Below are 19,497 nucleotides of genomic sequence, written 5' to 3'. Positions count from 1 at the left end.
AACCACTCTGGCCTGCTTCTAACTGAGTAGCCACACTGGGGTCAGAAAGATCTCTTTTAAGATGCAAATCTGACCATTTTACAACTCACAAGCTCCCATCACCCTCTGAGCAGAGTCCCCATTCCTGCCCACCTGTTCTGTCCTCTGCCTCCCCTCTCCTGGCTCCTGGAGGCCGCAGCAGTGACCCTCACTGCACTCCAGCCACACCGACCCTTCGGCTCTTCCCTCCTTCCTCGGGCCCTGCAGACAAGCCGGTTCCTCCGCCTCTAATGCGCCCGCCCCACGCCCACTCTCCCTGCAAGGTTGCAGCCCACGCGGCACCTCTTTCGGGTCCCTTCCTCATGCCAGGCCAGGGCCGGCCTCCCCGCTGCAGGCCGGCACCGTTCCTCCTCCGCTGCCCTCCTCACACTGTCCGCGTGTGCCTGTGTGCCCAGGGCTGCAAGATCGACCCGGCAACAACGCTGCCTCTCTGCGGCCCGACTCCAGGGCCCAGTGTGGTGCAGGGCACAGAGCTGTCACTCAGCACATTCGTCGAGCACAGGAAAGTATGAACAGAGGGATAAGCGCAGCCACAGTGCCCTTTCTTTTCCCTGGCCCAGGGAACGTCTGGACACTACGTGCAGCTGTGGGCAGTCCACTGAAGCGCAATAAACCGGAGCCATGGCACAGGGGTCAGAGCGGTGCAGAGCCCGCCGCCCAGGACATCGAGGATGCATTTAGTCTACGGAGGTGAGGGCCAAGACCTGGCTTTCGAAGGGCTGCCTCTGAGGGGATGCCACAGGGATCTAGAGTCCGGTCCCAGAAGACTTCTTCAAGCTTTGAAGCTCTGGGACTGTGGCTGCTTTGTGAAGGAGTGAGCTTCTTGTGGCTGGAGCTACCCCAGCAGAAGCCTGAGACGGCGAGCACGTCCCACCAGTGTGAAGGAGCTCGGCTGGCCCTGCCGGTGTCGTCCCCGGTGTGGACAGACCTGAGGGCTTCTCCCGGTGGCCAGCCTGGCTCTGCCGGGGAAGAAGTCTGCTGTCTGGAGCACTGTGGCAGCGGCACATGGGAAGACTCAGAGACTCTGAGTGACTTTAGAAACATCATGCGCTGCACCGTTTGCCTCCAAACCAATGCGCTGCGCTGTAGGGCAAGGCAGGAAGGGGCTTTCCAGGCCTGTCTTGGCCTTTGGTGACAGGGACAGCCCCGTATCCCACGGACGGCCCGCTCCTTCACTGTGAACTCAAACTTGTCCCCACCCCCAGAGGCTCAAGAAGGACTCGCTGGGAGAGGAGGTCATCCACATGTGCTGTTTTCCAGTTGATGGCAGTTGGCTCAACACCCCTTCCTGCCAGAGGCCTTCAGCGAACGTGCCAGCTGCTTCTGACACCTGGAGGAGCCGGCCGCCCCTGCTTTGAAGTGGAGCCAGCTTGGAGCTACTGCCAACAGGAGTCTGTACAAATCTGTTGGGTTGTGGAGGGATCCTTGCAGGCCTGGCCTCCGGGCCAGAGAGAGGGACGCCGGGGGAGAAGTGAAGGCCCTTCAGTCCAGGCTGGCTCCGGGCGGAATTACATGAAGGATGGAGTCTAGTGCCGGTGACTGCGACGGAGAACGAGCACTTGGCAGGGTCCGAGCTAATCCTGAGGGGGCCGGCCATTCTCGCCCTCCCTCGCTGACCTGCAGCAGCTGGGATGGGCTGGCTGCTGCGGGGTATGTGGGTGCCCAGGAAGCAACAGTTTCCAGGGTGAACCCACCGACTGGCCAATTTCCTATTTGCCCGTAAGAGTTGGGGCTCCTGGTCCAGTGGCTCGAGCTGCACCCATTTCCTGGAGTTCTGGGTCTGCAGCCCTGGGATCAGATCCCAGCTCCAGCACTCACTGGCCCAGTCACCTTTCCTCTCCGAGCTGCAGTTTCCTCATTTGTAAAGAGGAAAGATAATCACCGTTCCTGTTTCCCAGGATGTTTGTGCAGAGTCAGTATGATGATGTACTGTACCTAGGGAATAATGAGCACTCAAAGTAAGGGTAAGGTGGCTTGTTTCAGGTGCTGGAAGAGCTCAAAATAGCAAAGAAAAATATAGCTCAGAGGAAGTAAGTGTTGCCAGCACCCAACCGGGCAGAGGCTCTGGGGCGGAAGCTATCTTGTTTCGAGGCCACTGCTGGGGGTAGCCAGCCCAAGCCAGGGCCAGAAAGAAGATCCACCTTCCATGCCCGCTCTGCCGGTTGGGGGTCACGCGACCGGTGTTCTTCACGAGTGCAGCTGAAGGGTGTCCCAAGCCTGTCTGTGCCTGGGGGAGGCACCCACGTGCTGTACCAGCTGCCGCAAGTCCAGGCCCTTGAAGCAGCACGGGATGTGCAGGCCCCTGCTCTGCCCTGGTCCAGCCTGCAGCTCCAGGGGACCCCAGTGCCACCTGCCAGTGGGGCCTCAGAAGCCGGACCCAGAGTGCGGGCAGCGAGATGAGGAGGGTGGCAGCTACTCTCCACCACCCTGCGGCTGCCATTTCACTTCCCTCTCATGTCAGTCCTGCGAGCTGCGCTCAGTGAGTGTCTTCACTGTGAACTCGGGTTCAGGGAGATTCGGAAATGGGGCCAGGGTCCCGAGCTGCAGGTGAGGAGCTGCGGTTCCGACGCTGGTCCCTCGGACTCTGATTGGTTCCTAGACACCCTGCAGCCGCACCAGGCACGAGACAGTGGGCTCCGTGCTCTCGGGTGGCCGTGTCCTTCCTGCCTCTCTCGGGTTTGTTGCCAGTGCAGAGCCACTGCCCTTGGGAGGGCTGGAAGCTTAGGTCCCAGTGACGTCCCTTCCAGCAGACAGCGTGGAGGACCCGACTCAGCACGGAAACCCATTCCTGGTTCCGCTCCCGCCAAGGAGCCCTGCGGCCAGGGGATGGCTGTTCCGCACTGTCAGGGTGAATCCAGGCACGGCTCGCTTCATCGCACGTCACAGATGCTGCATTTTGTACAAACTGTGGGCAAGATCCTCCACTAGTAAAAGGATCGCGACTTGCTTTACTGAAATACCCACTTCACTGCAGTGGTCTGGCACTGAACCGACAAGGTCCCCAAGGTGTCCCTGTACCCAAATCCAATGCATGGCCGCGAACTTCTCAAACTCCGAGCCCACTGGTTTCTCGGGTCCCTCTCGGGTCCCTCTCGGTCATCGCTGCTGAAAGCCTGGCTTCTTCCCAGGCTGCTGACTCCCCCACTGCTTCCCCTCCCGCCGCTCCCTAACCGAACCCGCCCCGCCCCGCCCCGCCCCGCCCCGCCCCGCCCCGCCCCCACCCCACCCCACCCCACCCCACCCCACCCCACCCTTTTTGCTCTCAGTGAACTATTTCAAACCCCAGAAAATCACAGAGAACATGGCGAACACCTGTGTTCCCACTGGCCAACTTCATCAAACCGAAACACCTAACACCCTTGCTTCCATTTTTAAAAGCTTCGTAAACCACCCCACATACCGTTCGAGCCGCACGTGAACCCCTCCCTCCTCGCATCCCTCCGCCCTCCTTCTCAGGGGTCGCCTCCGACACTTGGGGGTTCCGCACGCGTTGACTGAAACACGGTGGCTAAGCATCCCTCTCCATGTCTTTGTGCTGCATTCACTCACACACATACCTGTATTCTTAAAACATTAGGTGGTTTTTCTTTTTTTGCTTGAGTTCAGATTCTGTGTCATCCAGTAACTTGGTTCCTTGCGACTTCTTGATGCGCGTGTACGAGTACGCCCCCGTGTTCCCTTTAACTGCCGTGTGGAGTCCCCCTCTCTGAAGGGGCCACACTTTGTCCTTTCTAATGCGGGGGACACGCAGCTGTTCCAATGGCAGCTATTGCGAACAGTGCTGCACGTGTCCTTACAAGCAGGCCCACCTCTGGAACCTTTTGGGACTTGCCCCCATTGCTTCAAAATGATTGTAGCGACTCACATTCCCAGCAGCAGCTTGTGCGCGTTCCAGCTGCTCTGCATCCTCGGCAGCACGCGGCCTGCCAGGCTTCTCCGTGTTTGCTAATCTGATGGGTGTGAAGCGGAATCTCCATTTTAATTGGCGTTTCTCTGATTACTAGTGAGTTTGGGCGTGAAAATATGCCCACGTGTTTACTGGCTGTTGGGGTTTGCTTTTCCATGTGTTGCCTGTTCTTATCTTCGGACTCTTTTTTTCTCCTGAGGTCATTTATCTTTTTCTATTGGTTTGCAGGTGTTATTTATAAAATATTCTTGAGACTAAAAGTTCTGCAGACTAATCTGTTGTTTTATACATAACAAATATCCTCTTCTAGTCTCCGGCTTGTCCTTCGACTTTATGATGTTTTTTGTTGAATGGAAAATTTAAATTCTTAATTCCTTGGTGGTTGAGTGGGTTGGGGTTCAGCACTTTCTCAGCTGTGGCCAGGGTTCACTTTGCCGTCAGGAAAGTCTTGCACCTGAGCTGACATTTCTCCTCCCCGTCGACCGCCAGCTCCACGGGGGCGAGGACGTTGCTCTGCCCACCGCTCTGTCCTCGTACCTGAGAGTGTGCCTGGCACGGAACGGGCACCCTCCGTGAACAACGACTGAGTAAACGAGTGCAACTTTGTTTGCGGTCAAGTTTATCAATCTCGTCCATTGCACTTGCGCTTTTTTGTATCTTGTTTAAGAATTCTTTAACTACCTGGTGGCCATAAAAATAGTTCCCTCTGTTCTCTTTTGAAGAGTTTCGAATTTCACACTTCAGTCTGTCACCTCTGTGCAACTGGCTTCTGAGGATGGTCTGAGGCAGAGACCTGCCTCACACTGTGGAAAAGCAGCTGCTCCACCACCCCTTGTTGGCCATCCTTCCCACCACTCTGCAATGCCACCTTTGTATACGTCAAGTTTTACACACGCACGGGTCTGTTCTGGCCTGTCCAGACTCTGTCCTCACTCTGGTAACACACTGTGTTAATTCTGATGGCCTTATAATAATAATAATGTCTTGATGGCTGACAGGGCATGTTCACCTATTCCTAATCCTTTAGGTCCCAAGTTCAACATCTCTTCCTCACGGAAAAGCCATCCGTGAGTCCTCAGGCCAGGCTGGGTCTCCCGTTTGTATGTCCTACTGCACTTAGCATTTCACTCACTCAGTGTCTGCCGTCGGTCAGTCTGTATGTTCCTTGAGGGCTGGAACAACATCTGTTTTGCTCACTGTCACAGCCCCTCCACAAGCACCGTGACCGGCACATAACAGGCATTTGGGGAATGACAGGATGAGGAAGGAAAGGACGGCGCTTTGGAGAAAGACCTTTTGGGGCGACAGTGGTACTGCTGAATGGTGGGTCGGACCCACGGAGGGCAGACGTTCCTGTGCGGAAAGACACTGCAGGGGAGCGGCATAAAGAAAGACACTAAGACAGCTCACAGGCGCACCCTCAGTGTGCAGCATGAGGTCCGGCAGACGGCCGATATTCAGTGAACATTTGAAAAATAAATTATAGGAATTAAACACACTTCCCATTCACTACTTATGATTTTTAAAAATAGGTACTATATGGCCCTGGCTGGGTAGCTCAGTTGGTTAGAGCATTAGCCCAACCCACCAAGGTTGTGGGTTCAATCCCTGGTCAGGACACATGCAAGAATCAACCAATGAACGCAGAGATAAGTGGAACAACAAACTGGTGTTTTTCTCTCTCTCTAGAAAAAATCATCTAAAACTTTTTAAAAACAAAAATTAGGTAATATATTTTGAGGGTTATATGAGAAATATTTTACCTGTATTATATCATTAAATCTAAGAGGCAGGTGCTATTTTTATTTCCATTTTACAGATGGAGAAACTGAGGCTTAGAGAAGTTGCTCAGTGTCACAAGCCAGTCAGCGAGGGAACTGGGATTTGAATCCAGGGCTGTCTGTTTCCAGGAGCCGAGTCCTTCACCATCAGGAACCACGGAGCGACTCTCTTCAGTGGCGGTGAGCGGCTGTGTCTGAAATTGGCTTCTTTAGTGGGCTGTGTGTGCATATGGCATACAACCACAACGGAGGAGATTTTCCTATCAATCAGAAGCTACTCACTGGGGAATCAGGCCTTCAGCGAGGGGGACATGAGTTAAATCCGTGGTTCGGTGAGCCCTGCGGGTGATTCTGCCACACAGCTTTAAACCTTCACCCCTGGAGCGCAGCTTTCCATCCCTGTGTCACTGGGGCCTCGAGTGAGTTACGGGTTTGACAGTCCCCTTGGCCCGGCCAGGAGGAGGCCAGAGCAACAGGCTGATCACAGGCAGTCCTGTCTCACCTTGCTCTTTGTCATACAGTATTTTCTGAGTGTTGTGTTGTGTTGTGTTGTGTTGTGTTGTGAAAGAGGTCAGAAAGTACTGCCTCAGGGAATCTAGGAACTTCTCATTTATATTAAGATAATCTTGTTATAATAATGATGCCAACATTATTTTAACAGCAAGAAACTTATTTGTAGAATGTCTACAACATGCTAAGCAATTTATATATATTTTTTGTTGAAATCTGACAACCACCCTATCATTTAGATGCATTACCCCCATTTTACCGATGTGACAACAGGGCGCAGAGAAGTTAGGACAGACCCCCAAGGTCATCCAGTTAATAGGGCACAGGTGCATGCGCACGCAGGTCTTCCAGACCCGACGGTGCCTGTGCTCTCATAGGTCGAGGCTGAAAATTCGCGCGGTGCCAGGCCTTATTTTAAGCACATTACATACCTCTTCAACTACTACGACTCTTACTATTACTCCCACTTTACAAATGGGGAAAGTGAGGCTCAGAGAAATGAGAGACCTTTCCCAAGGGCACGGCTGGTCAATTATGAACCAGGAATTGAACTCAAGAAGTTTAGCTCTTCCAGCTACTAAGAAAAGCAGTATGGCGGTTCCCCCTAAAATTAAAGCTGGAACAACCATACGATCCAGCAATTCCACTTCTAGTAATTATTTGAGGACAACGAAAACATGAACTCGAAAAGATATACATGTCCTCATGTTCACTGCAGCAGTATTTATAATAGCCTGATAATGGGAACAACGTAAGTGTCCATTGATGGATGAATGGATAAAGAAAATGTGATTGTGTGTGTGTGTTATACACACACACACACGTTATATATAACACACACACAACATGGACTCACCCGCTCAGACTCACTGCCTCTGAGCTCCAGCACCAGGGTAGCAGTTTGAAAGGCACCAGTGGGATACAGGGAGGGACTGAAGTGTCTGGCATCAAGGTGAGGGCTGGGGGTCAGAAAGGTGAGCTGAGGCCACTGTCCCTTTTCTGAGCTTTTCCCCTACAGAGCCACAGAGCTGGCAGGCAGATGCCACATCAAAGACTCTGTCAACCTGGCTACCACTGTTTGCCCTGCCCTGGAGATCCCGAGACTCCATCCCACCAAAATTACAGGTCCAACCAAACTGTTAACTGTGACTTTTCCATATGAATGGCTGGTCTTGGCTCACTCTTCACAACCTCCTAAATCCTTTCAAACAAGCAACAGCTGGCCTCAGTGAGCCCTCAGACCTCCTACCTCTTGCTACGTGGCCCCAGGCCTGGCACTAGCAGCAAACAGCCTAGATTCACAGCTTGGCTTTGCCTGGGAATCTCCAAGCCCAGCACAAGTAGCAGCCATCTCAGATTGCTTTATAGCTCAGGCAGGGTGGCTCCAGGCAGAACACAGGAGGGGGCTGATCTTGGCCTGCACCACCCAGGAAAATGCCATAACCTGCACACACAGTAGACAGCTACAGACCATGTCGGAGCACCACCACCCTACCCCTGCATAGCTGATCCTCCATGGAGGGTGGAGGTTGGTGGTCAGTGGTCAGAGCCAGTCCTTGTAGCTGACTGACCTGGGTACATCCCTCCCATTGACCTGCCAACAGAAATCAAGGCTCAACTACAAGAGGAGGGTGTTCCCAGCCCACAAAGCAAGCTTGTACAGCAACCAGATAAACAGATTGGTGGGCTGCCAGAGGTGGGAGTTAGGGGATGGGTGAAATGAGTGAAGGGGGTCAAAAGGTACAAACTTCCAGCTTTAAAATAAATAAGTCAAGGAGATGTAATGTACAGAATGGGGTCTATAGGTAATAATATTGCATTGCATATTTGAAAGTTGCTAGGAGAATAGATCTTAAAAGTTCTCATCACAAGAAAAAAGTTTCTAACTGTGTGGTTGCAGATCTTAACTAGATTTACTGTGGCGATCATTTTTGCAATATATACAAACATCGAATGATATTATACACCGGAAACAAATATAATGTTACATGTCAATTACACCTCAATAAAAAGACAACACCAATGACAACAAAGAAGTCTGGCTCTCACTGCATGGTCTGAACCACCAGGAAAGCCCCCAGGCCCTGAGGGACGGAGACTGGAGGGGGGGTCGGGGGAGGGGGCTGTGGTGGCCATTTGGGAAAAAAATCACTTAGCGACTCCCACCGCTGCAGGGCTGTGTGAGGTGGAGAGGACCCCTGGCTGGGCGCTGCCATGGAGTCTGTTTGTTCTTTCTTGTGTCTCCAGCTCACACCTGCCGCCCCAGGGCCTGGCCGCGGTACTTGCAACACATAAGTCAGGTGCATGTGGAGATGCCGTACCCTGGACAGGTGCTGGTGCACAGCTGCCTGGGATTACATTCTTTCACACACACGTCAGCGCAGACGGGAGCCTCCTCCCGCGGCCCGAGCAAAGTGAGCCCAGCAATGAGACGGGACGGGCAGGGCCTCTTCTGGAAGCAGTGACGCTGGCAAGGCCTAGCCACCCCCATTTGCCGGGCCAGTCGGAGGGCCGGGCTTGTGTGGAGGGCAAAGCTGGGATCCTGAACAAGATGAGAATAGCTTATACCATCGGTGCACTTTCTGGGGTAGGTACAATTCTCTACACACACACCAGCGTGGGCGGTATTTGGGGAAGGATGGCCTGGGAGGTGTGGCGGACACAGAAGCCGGATGCTCACACAAAAGGAGAAAACACACTTCCCCTAGTTCTGCATTCACCTCTACTTTTGCAGCCAGTATCCTGAGCATTACCCTAGTCACAGGTGTCCAACCTTTTGGTGTCTCTGGGACGCACTGGAAGAAGAAGAGTTGTCTTGGGCTACACATTAAATATACAAACAGTAATGAAAACTGATGAGCAAGAAAAAGGTTTTAAGTAAGTTTACGATTTTGTGCTGGGCCGCATTCATAGCCGTCCTGGGCCGCAGGCGGTCCAGGGGACGCAGGTTGGACACCCACGCTAGGGTCCTGTTGTTTACGCTCACCTTCCCGAGGTTCCCTCACTCTGCTGTTGGCCTGGGCTGGCCGCAGCGCTCCCTCCTCCTCCCACCGAAAGGTCTGAAGTTTCAGTCAAACAGCAGGCCTCTTGGTGAGCAAGGGCAAGCGTCTGGCACAGTTAGACAAATAGCCCTTGGTATCGTTAACTGTAAGGATCTGCGGTAGAGGACTCCCTTCCTCTTCCTCTAACCCGCAGTGCTGACCTACACCAGATTGTTCAGAAGGATCTGGGAGATGGGAGGGGCAAACGCAAAGCTGTGGCTGCTGGGGGCCGAAAACAGTACAGAAGGCTCGCCCTCCTAAACTCACCCCCTGCGGGTGAAAGGCGGGAAAGGAGCAGTGATAGAGACCTAGGTGATGCGTCGTGGCAATGTGGGGGGCAGGCAGTGGCCCGCACCCAAGCACCCAACCGATCCCCTTCTAAACCCAACGTCAAGCTTCTTGAGTGGCAGGATCTCTAACTTGCAGGTCACTGTATCCACCCCGCACCCCCCCAGCGTGTAAAACAGCTCCTGGCGTAAAGCCGGCACGCGAGAAGTGTTCCGTGAAGTACCAACACACGCTGCCACGTGGTGAGCCCTGAAAGCAGGCCGAGTGAAAGAAACCAGTCACAAAGGACCATATATTATATGGTTCTATTTATTTTAAATGTCTAGAGTTTAAAATAAATGGCAGACTTACAGGGACAGAAAGTAGTTCAGCGGCTGCCTAAGGCCGGGGGGTGAATACGGGACTGGAGAGTCATGGCTGAAGGCACAGGGTTTCTTTCTGCCTAATTAAAATATTCTAAAACTGCCTGTGGCAATGGATGTAAATATGTTTTGTGAATGTACTAAAAGTCATTGAATTTAATACTTTACATGGGTGAATTATACGGTATCCCGAAAGGTTGTGAGAAAAGAAATATTTGATGAATGTATAAATGAATGAAAAATGAATGTAGGATGTAGTTTCTGACCTTTGTTGTCCTTAGTGCCTGAGAACCACGGACTATTAGAACCGCCTTAACTTTCAGACAAGGAATGCTCACTCACAGGTCCATTCCCCCAGGAGACTCCGATGGAGTGTCCAGCGTGGGTCTCGGTGCTACACTAAGCGACAGTGACCTGGCAGCAGACGAGACTGGCAGGACGCTGTCTGCTCCCACCGAGTACACACACACTTATGGTTCCTTCTCCAAGAATTCTTTAGGCATTTTCTACTTACAGCCAAAGCTGATTTTTTATTATTCAGCTATGTAGAAACTGTAGCTAATTTTTATTATTAAGCCCAGTCCTTAAGAATGCTGAGTTCTCTCCTTACTGGCCAGCCACCCCTGCCATGCACCTCCCCTGCAAAAAAAAAGAAAAATTGGGTCTGAATCTTCCTTAAAATGATCTGATTCCAAAGGAGGAACTATTCATTGGAAATTTGAAGCTAACTCCACTTGGCTGCTTTTAAATTACAGGAGATAATCTCCCACACCCTTTTCAGCTAAGGGGTGGGTGGGGGTGAGGAATCTAAATCTCCTTTGGATAGCAGAGTAAGTTAAAATCACAAAACTGGGACTGCAGCATTTACCAGCGATCAGTTGCCACTGTGAAAGGTAAGCATCCACTGGACAACGAGGGAAACAAAACCCTGTACAATTCCGGGTGTATGATCACTGAACAGGCTTTTTGCACACGACCCGCAAAATGAGTATGAGCTGTGACCCACAAAACAGGTTCCCCGTGCGAGTGCTGTCCGGCGCTGGCAGTGGAGGATTTCCCATCTTCCTAGTCAGCCAGGGGTTGGCGGCTCACGTCATGAGCGAGAGGATCCTTGGTGCTGTGTGGCCCATGTGGCTTTGGTGTCAGTGAGTCAAACCACCAAGGAGAAATGATGTCAGGAAGTGTGAGGAGGTTGGCAGCAAAGTCTCTGGATTCAGGTGAACCTGGGATTGTTTGTTTACTTATTTATATCCTCACCTGATGATACGCTTTATTGATTTTTTTAAAAGTGAGGAAGGTTGGGGGTGGGGCAGAGAGAGAGAAAAGCATTGATGTAAGACAGAAACACTGATTGGTTGCCTCCCGTAAGTGCCCCAATTGGGGATCGAACCCACAACCTTGGTGTACAGGACAATGCTCCAACCAACTGGGCTATCAGTGAGTTCAGGCAACATACTTAACCTTCAGGTTTCCTCTTAAGTTTTCTTTTAAAGATTGACATATATCAATTTATTTTTCTGTAAAATGGGAAGTAACTGTTTTTATAAGGATTAAGTGAGATAAGGTCAATGAATTTAAACAAAAGAAATGCACTGGTAAATACACTCTTTACGATTTTAGGAAGCTGGGCATTTCAAGAAATTATTATTAAGATTTTACTTTTTTAAAAGCAGTTTTAGGTGCACAGCAAAGTTGAAGGGAAGTTACAGAGATTTCCAGTATAACCCCTTTCCCTATACATGCATGGCCTCCCCCATATCAACGGTCCCCCCAGAGGGGTACATGTGTTACAGCTGAGGAACCTACACTGATATGCTGCGTCATCACCTAACGTCCACGGTTTACATTACTGTGCACTCGGGGTGTTACGCCTTCTCTGGGTTCGGGCAATGTGTAATGACATGTATCCATCATGTATGTTGTGATACAGGTGTACCTTGGAGATATTGTCAGTCAGTTCCAGACCAGCTCAATAAAGCCCATGTTGTAATAAAGCATGTCACATGAATCTTTTAGTTTCCTAGTGCATATACAAGTTATGTTTACATTATATGTAGTCTATTAAATGCGCAATAGTATTATGTCTAAAAAAACAATGTACATATCTTAATATAAAGCACTTTACTGCTGAAAAGTGCTATCCATCACCCAAGCCTTCAGCGAGTCAGTCTTTTTGCTGGCGGGGGTCTTGCCTCGATGGCGACAGCCAAGGACTGACCAGGGCGGCGGCTGCTGAAGGCTGGAGTGGCTGCCGCAAGTTCTTAAAATAAGACAACAGTAGAGCCTGCTGCTGCATTTGACTCCCTTCATGAATGATTTTACGCACAGTAGAACTTTCAAAACTGCAGTCAATTCTCTCAAACTCTGCTGCTGCTTTATCAACTAGGTTTGTTATATTCTAAATCCTTTTTTCTGTCATTTTGACAATCTCCACAGCTTCTTCACCTGGAGTAGATTCCATCTCAAGAAACCATTTTCTTTACTTGTCCATAAGAAGCAGCTCTTCATTCGTTAAAGTTTATCGTGAGCCTGCGGCAATTCAGTCACATCTTCAGGCTCCACCTCTAATTCTAGTTCTCCCGCTATTTCCCCCACAGCTGCAGTTACTTCCTGCACTGAAGTCTCGGACCCTCAAAGTCACCCCTCAGGGTCAAATCAGCTTCTTCCAAACTCCTGTTGATGTTGATACTTTGACCTTTTCCCATGAACCCACAATGCTCTTAATGGCACCTAGAATGGTAAATCCTTTCCAGGTTTTCAATTCATTTTGCCCAGGTCCACCAGAGGAATCACCGTCTATGACAATCTTAAATAACACTACTTGGAAGTCAAAATTACTCCTTGACCCGTGGCCTGGAGAGTGGATGTTATGTTAGCAAGCATGAAGACAACATTAATCTTGTACTTTTCCATCATGGCTCTTGGGTGACCAGGTGCATTGTCAATGAGCAGTAGTATTTTGAAAGGCATCTATCAAAAATAATCTCAACAGTGGGCTTAAAATATTCAGTAAACTGTGTTGTAAACAGTTGAGCTGTCGTCCAGGTTTTGTTGTTCTACTTACAGAGTGCAGAAGTGGAGTTAGCATAATTCTATGGGCCCGAGGATTTTCGGAATGGTAAGTGAGCACTGGCTCAACTTCAAGTCACCGGCTGCATTAGCCCCTAACAGGAGAGTCAGCCTGTCCTTCGGAGCGTTGAAGTCAGGCACTGAGTCTCCTCTCTGGCTGTGAAAATCCTAGATGACATCTTCTTCCAGTAGGAGGCTGTTTGGTCTGCACCGAAAACCTGTTGTTTAGTGTAGCCACCTTCATCAGGTAGCTCAGCTAAAGCTTCTGGATAACTTGCTTCTTTCCTTAAACCTCATGAACCAACCTCTTTAAACTTTTCTGCAGCTTCTTCACCTCTCAGCTTCTGTTGAATTGAAGTGAGTTAGAGTCTTGCTCTGGATGAGGCTTTCTTTGGCTTTAATGGAATTTTGTGACTGGTTTGAACTTCTATCCAGACCATGAAAACTTTCTGCACGTCAGCAATAAGGCTGTTTTGCTTCCTTATCATTCATGTATTCGTTATAGTAGCACTTTTCATTTCTTTAAAGAACCTTTACTTCACACTCACAACTTGGCTGTTGGATGCACGAGGCCTAGCTTTTGGCCTGTCTTGGCTTTCAACACGCCTTCCTCACTCAGCTTAATCATTTCTATTCTAGTTTTTGATTTAAGGTGAGAGATGTACAATTCTTCCTTTTACTTTAATACTTCGAGGCTACTGTATGGTTATTCACTGGGCAAATTTCAACACAGCTGTGTCCCAGGGAACAGGGAGGCCCACGTGGAGGGAGAGAGATGGGGGAATGGCTGGTTGGTGGAGCAGCCAGACCACACACAACATTTACAGCAGTAACGTCCAAGATCACTGATCACAGACCACCATAACAAGTATGATGATAATGGGAAAGTCTGACATGTTGTGAGAATTACCGGAATGTGCCCCAGATACACAAAGGGAGCGAATGCTGTTGGAAACACGGTGTCAGCAGACTTGCCCAACCCACTGTTGTCGCCAACCGTCAATTTGTAAAAACACAGTATCTGCGAAGCACAATAAAATGAGGTGTGTCTGACAGAGTATTTTCCTAAAAATTCTGTTATGACACTTTTCAGAAAACAAGTTTTTTTTTTTTTTTGCTATACTTCCATTTGCTACCTTAGCTCAGGTTTTGTGTTAACAGTTAACTGAGTGCATAATTCGACTATTTTGATTAAAAATGTGAATGACAGTGAAACCAAACACAGAAATTAGGAGGTTCTAACTACTTCTGCCAAGTCTTCCTGGTTCTGGAATGATCTTGAAAACCTCCTTTTAGCGTCAATAATACAATGTACCCCTCCCTCAACTGGGCTTTATCACCTTCGTGTCTTTCCAGTCTCCAACTGCAGCCCGCTTCCTCACAAGTCACTGGCAACCCTCGCCTCTTCTTTTCTCAGAATATCCTCTGGGTGTGTGTGTGTGTGTGTGTGTGTGTGTGTGTGTTTGCCTCTTTACTTCACCACCCCCCAACTCTATCTGCAGACCCTAAGGCTCCCCACAGAAACCACAAAGGATCATTTGGCTTCCGTATGGATGCGCAGAAAGTGAATATTATGTTTTTGGGCAAATCCCAAATAGACTTCTCTCCAAATGCCAGTTTCTTTCCTAATGGTTTTATTCTTTCCTAATGGTTTGTTTATACGCAGTTCAGCTTTCTCTAAAAAGCCCTGTCGCACAAAGGGCTGAGTTGGCTTTAGGAGCCCAGGGGACATACCTGGCTGCCTTCTGAGTCAGCTCCAGTGGGAAATCCGGGCACAATAATTGCAGCAAACAGTGATACTCTTTCATGGTCAGCAAGTCTGAAGTGGAAACGGAGAGAGACACGTTAGGTCTGTGCACAGGAACTTACTGGTCTTTTGGGTCGTTCCATGGGTTTCACACCAGGTCTCGGTAGAGGTGCTCTTTTAAAGGTAAGAGTTAAGGGTGTGCTAGCCACTACCCTCCAGGGCAGGGATTTTCAGATCAATATTTATACAAAGCTTTTCCTGGGTGGGAGGCACCCAGCCCCAACATTTTAGCCAAAGGAGCTTCATGGGTTTGAAAAATGGCAGGGAGAAGAGGGAACGAGGGGTACCTTCATCAGCCTTCATAATTTACTTTTCCTTGTGTATAAAAATTGGCAGGAAGGAGTCATTTCAAAGCTGGTTAAATCTGCTAAAATTCTCTGGCACAGTGACGTTCACCACAACATGCCCAGAGACCATCCACAGAATATCTGGAAGCGGTACTAAGGCAAACTCAGCCTTCCGATGTATGGAGGAGAAGAACTCAGTGTAGCAACCCACAGACCTCATTACCCTATCACTCGGTATTATGCAGACTGGCTTCTTTTTGATGCCTGCACAAAAATCTGGTCATCATATTATATAGTCAGCCAAGCTGGTGGTCCGAGGCATACGGTCAAGGCAAATACAAAATCCCTGATATGCAGAAGCAGTGCTTTGGGAGAGATGAGCCAGGGTGAGGCTCTGTGGCCCAGCAGAAGACCCGGAGGGGCAAATCTCAGGAAGGTTTGTAGGGCGCCAAGGGAGAGGAAGTACACTGGTGCTTTAAAGTTGCCTTGGGACTGCATGTGCTAAACCAAAAGATTTTAGATCGGCCACGCGGCAGCAGTTCACAAGTAGTATTCCGCAGGCTGGAGCATTTCAACTATGGAAGGACAGGCTAACGGTAAAGCGAGGGCAAGCAACCTGGAAGCCATCCGCACTGGGAGAGTGAGTGTGAGAAGGGAGTCCAGAGGCCACGGCCACATTTGGGGAATGGAGATGATCACAGGCACTTGGTTTCTTTGGACCTAAGTTAGCTCAAGCCACAGGAATTCAGATCTCCTGCCCCTGCTAGTTCGGTTGATGCTTTTCCAAGACAAAAACCCCAAACCCCCAGAGGCAGGCCTGGGTTCCTACTACTTTTTCATCAAGGCTCAATTCAAGGTGGGGGCACAGAGTTAAACTAACCACACTGCCAAAGTCAGGGACACCAAGGAACAGGATCAGCGTCAATGTAGGTCAAAGGATCAGGATGGCTTTTGTGGCCTTCGTCCTGGCCACAGCAGGGCGTGTGCTTTCCTCCCCTCGCCGGCCTGACCCGGGCACGGCCTGATGGGGGTGTCATCCTTCATCAGCAGGAGTTATGGACACTCGTGTTCTCACAGATTTAGGGTGAGGGACAGGAACGGCAAAGGGAAGGGAGAAAAGCCACTGAATCTAATGTGTTCCCACTTTAATCTTACCCCAGAACTCCCTATATACATGTAGAGAGAAGTGATTTCTTGCAGGAAGTAAATAAAGGGAAGTTCTACCTTTGAATCATCAGTGCTTTTCCAGACTAAACTTTGGTGGATATACCTGATACCATTCTTGGAGGTGGAGGTCAAAGTGTCTCACAAGAATTCACAGTTACCTCTATAATTACCTACAAAATACCCTTGGGAAGATAAACAGGGTGAAGAAGAAGGGGGGAGAGAGAGAGACAGAAAGAGATAGAGTGTGTGTTATGCAATGCCCAAATGTAATCAAGAAGGACAATGCAGGGAATCAGTCTCCTGGTTCCAGACCCTTTGGGTTCTTGACTGCATTCTAATTCATGTACTTCAACACTTGCTTCCCAAAGACAGAAGAGTGATTTACAAAAATAATTCTTTACTTCTCTAATGTAGCAACAGTCTCTAGGAAATACTCCATACTTCAGAAGAACAGGGTACCTCCTGCCCACCACTTCTGGGACTTGACTCTCCCAAAGGCAGAGCAAGGAAGATAGTCAGATAAAGAGATGAAAGCAAGCCAGGCAGACAAGCAACGTGTACCACCCTAATTGCGCGTCTGTTAAAGTAGTGGGTAGATAATACTAAGGCTAGGCGATCTCCATGAAGAGGCATCTGTCACTTGGAAACACTCCCAGGTTGCACAGTGGGTATGTGGGAGAGTGGTGAGGGGAAATGGTGAGTGGTATCTGTCCCAAAGTCAGAACAATGAGAGCTATCTCCTTGCTGTCCCACGGGCTAGGGTTCAAGTGTTGGCTTTGCAATTTACCAGGTATGTAAACCTCTCAAAATCTCAGTTTCTCATGTATAAAGTAAAAATGATGATGCCTACCTTTCATGGGTGAAATCAAGATGAAAAGAGATGATGTCTATAGAGTACTTAGCAGAATGTCTAGAAGGCAGCAACCCCAAACAATGAGAGTTATTTCGGTTGTTTTTAAATGCTGGAAGCAAAGACGGGAGAGCAGCGGAGGAAGGCGTTCCTCGCCGAGTTGAAATGCTTAAACACCTAGGAGCGTGTTGCCTTGCTGGCTCCGTCCCGTTGCCTGAGCCAAACCTGTCTTTGCACTCTCTCTGCAGTATTCATTCGTGTGATATTACCCCGTGCCTCCTGAGTTCCAGGCGCAGCGTGACAGAAATGAACACGGCAGCAGTCACACTCGGGCACTCGTTAATCCTAAATGCTCCGGTCTACTTTGGGCCCCTCGGCATTTAGAACTCTCCAAGATCTCAAAGGCCCTTCCAGGCAGCCCTCTGAGCTTCAGGACGAACAGTAATGAGGCTGAAGAGGCACTGAGGTCTTTGCTCAGGCCTTGAATTAGCTCACTGAACCTTCACAACAACCTTATGAAGTAGACTCCATTACTCAGTCCCATCTCACAGAGAAGGGTATGGAGGCTTAGAGACATGAAATAATCTGGTGAGGAGAGAAGGGGCCAGAGCCTGGGGGTCAGACTGGGAGGGGACGGGTGAGCTTAATAATGTACTAACAGCTGACAATCTCTGAGCACTTGCTGTGAACCAGGCTGTTCTTCCACGGGTTTTACATATGTTAACGCATCTCATCTTCACCATTGTTATCCCCATTGCACATTCATTCACAAGCTCAGATGGTGTATGTTTAAGAGGCAGAGCTGGAATTCAGACTCAGGCGTCTGGTTCCAAGGTTTACCCAACTAACATTTTCAGGACCTTGATCTTATCAACCGTTACTGTGTGAAGAAGGCTTAAGAGCTTGCTTTCCCCTCCAAACAAACTGCAGAAACGAAATAGCTCCAGGTGAACTGGGATTTTTTTTCCATGTGAGAAATGGAGTCTGAGAGGTTTTAATTACTGTCAACAGGAAAGACTGGGGCTCCAGCACCAGGCCTGTGCTGGGCCAGAGGCCACGGGAGGGCTGGGGGGTGGGGCAGAGCACACCTGTGCTGGTGGCCACTCCATCATTGCTCATCCCAACCGCTCGGCACCCCGGCAGGTGCAGGAAAGGTAGGTGGTGTGTCCCAACAGATGCCTTCTCTAAAGGAATCCCCACAATTAGGAAAGTTTCAGCCAGCAAGTCCTGGAAGTTCAAAGACATAAGAAGTCTTTGGTATAAGATCAAAATCAGAACACTCTCCACAAATTGGTGCTTCTCTTTTTGTGGGTGGTCAGAGCTGTTACACTTTCTTATTCTAAATCTTGTAATTGTCCCAACAACTCTGTCCCTGGCTCTAGACCAGAGGGTTTCGCACCTTTGATCCTGTCATCTCTAGACGCAGCGCAGTGCAGTGTTGTGGCTAGTAGCACGGACTTTACAGTTAGAACACCTGGGTCCAAATCTGAGCTTCGTCACAGATTTCAAATTACTTGACTTTTAAGCACCCAATGCCTCAGTTTCCCCATCTATAAAATGGGGATAGTGAGAGAACCAATATCACACAGTTGCTGTGTGTTAATGTAAGGTACTTTGAACAATGGGCCATCATAAGTGTCTGTTAGTATTTGCTATTATTATTTTATTTATTTATTTTTAATATATTTTTAAAAGATTTTATTTATTTATTTTTTGAAGATTTTATTTTTATTATTTATTTTTAGAGAGGGAAGGGAGGGAGAGAGAGAGAGAAACATCAATGTGCGGTTGCTGGGTGTCATGGCTTGCAACCCAGGCATGTACCCCGACTGGGAATCGAACCTGCGACACTTTGGTTCGCAGCCTGCGCTCAATCCACTGAGCTATGCCAGCCAGGGCTGCTACTATTATTTTAGAAATAAAGAAACTAGGGTTAGTTTCTGCAGGAAACAGTGAGGGGAAGGAGGACTGGGATTCGGACCTAGGTCTGCCTAGCTGCAAAGGCCCTGTGAGTTCTCCTCTGGCAGGTGGGGTCCAGCTGATGAGTGAAGGCCTTGACTTTTTAAATCAAATCATGTCATCTTTATTTTATTTTTACTTTTTAAATTTTTATCCTCACCTGAGGACATTTTTTCATTTTTAGAGAGTGGGAGGAAGGGAGAGAGAGAAACATCTAAGCGAGAGAGAAGCTTCAATTGGTTGCTTCCTGCATGTGCCCAGACTAGAGACTGAAGCCTGGTAACCTTGCTATGTTCCCCCGCCAGGAACTGAACCTGCAATCTTGTGGTTACAGGACGACGCTCCAACCGACAGGGCCACACTGGCCAGGGCAAGGCCTTGACTTCGCGCCAGGTGACTGACGGAACCCACATCTAAGTGAAACTTATGG

General features: G+C 49.3%; 1 protein-coding gene across 5 annotated transcripts in view; it reads right to left on the bottom strand.

Annotated features, from left to right (window-relative positions):
- Positions 1-19,497, bottom strand: part of CSTPP1 (centriolar satellite-associated tubulin polyglutamylase complex regulator 1) — a 157,828-nt gene that overhangs the window by 10,792 nt on the left and 127,539 nt on the right. For all 5 annotated transcript variants that reach the window (XM_045825245.1, XM_045825243.1, XM_045825247.1 and 2 more), the window contains one exon: positions 14,732-14,816. In XM_045825245.1, the coding sequence (XP_045681201.1) occupies positions 14,732-14,816 (85 nt within the window). The remainder of the gene's footprint in view (positions 1-14,731; positions 14,817-19,497) is intronic.

The sequence above is a fragment of the Phyllostomus hastatus genome, unplaced genomic scaffold, assembly GCF_019186645.2.
Source record: "Phyllostomus hastatus isolate PE091 unplaced genomic scaffold, TTU_PhHast_1.1 phas_scaffold_585, whole genome shotgun sequence".
NCBI lineage: Eukaryota > Metazoa > Chordata > Mammalia > Chiroptera > Phyllostomidae > Phyllostomus > Phyllostomus hastatus.
The sequence above is the reverse complement of the archived record's forward strand: the minus strand, read 5'-3'. Positions and strand labels throughout refer to the sequence as shown.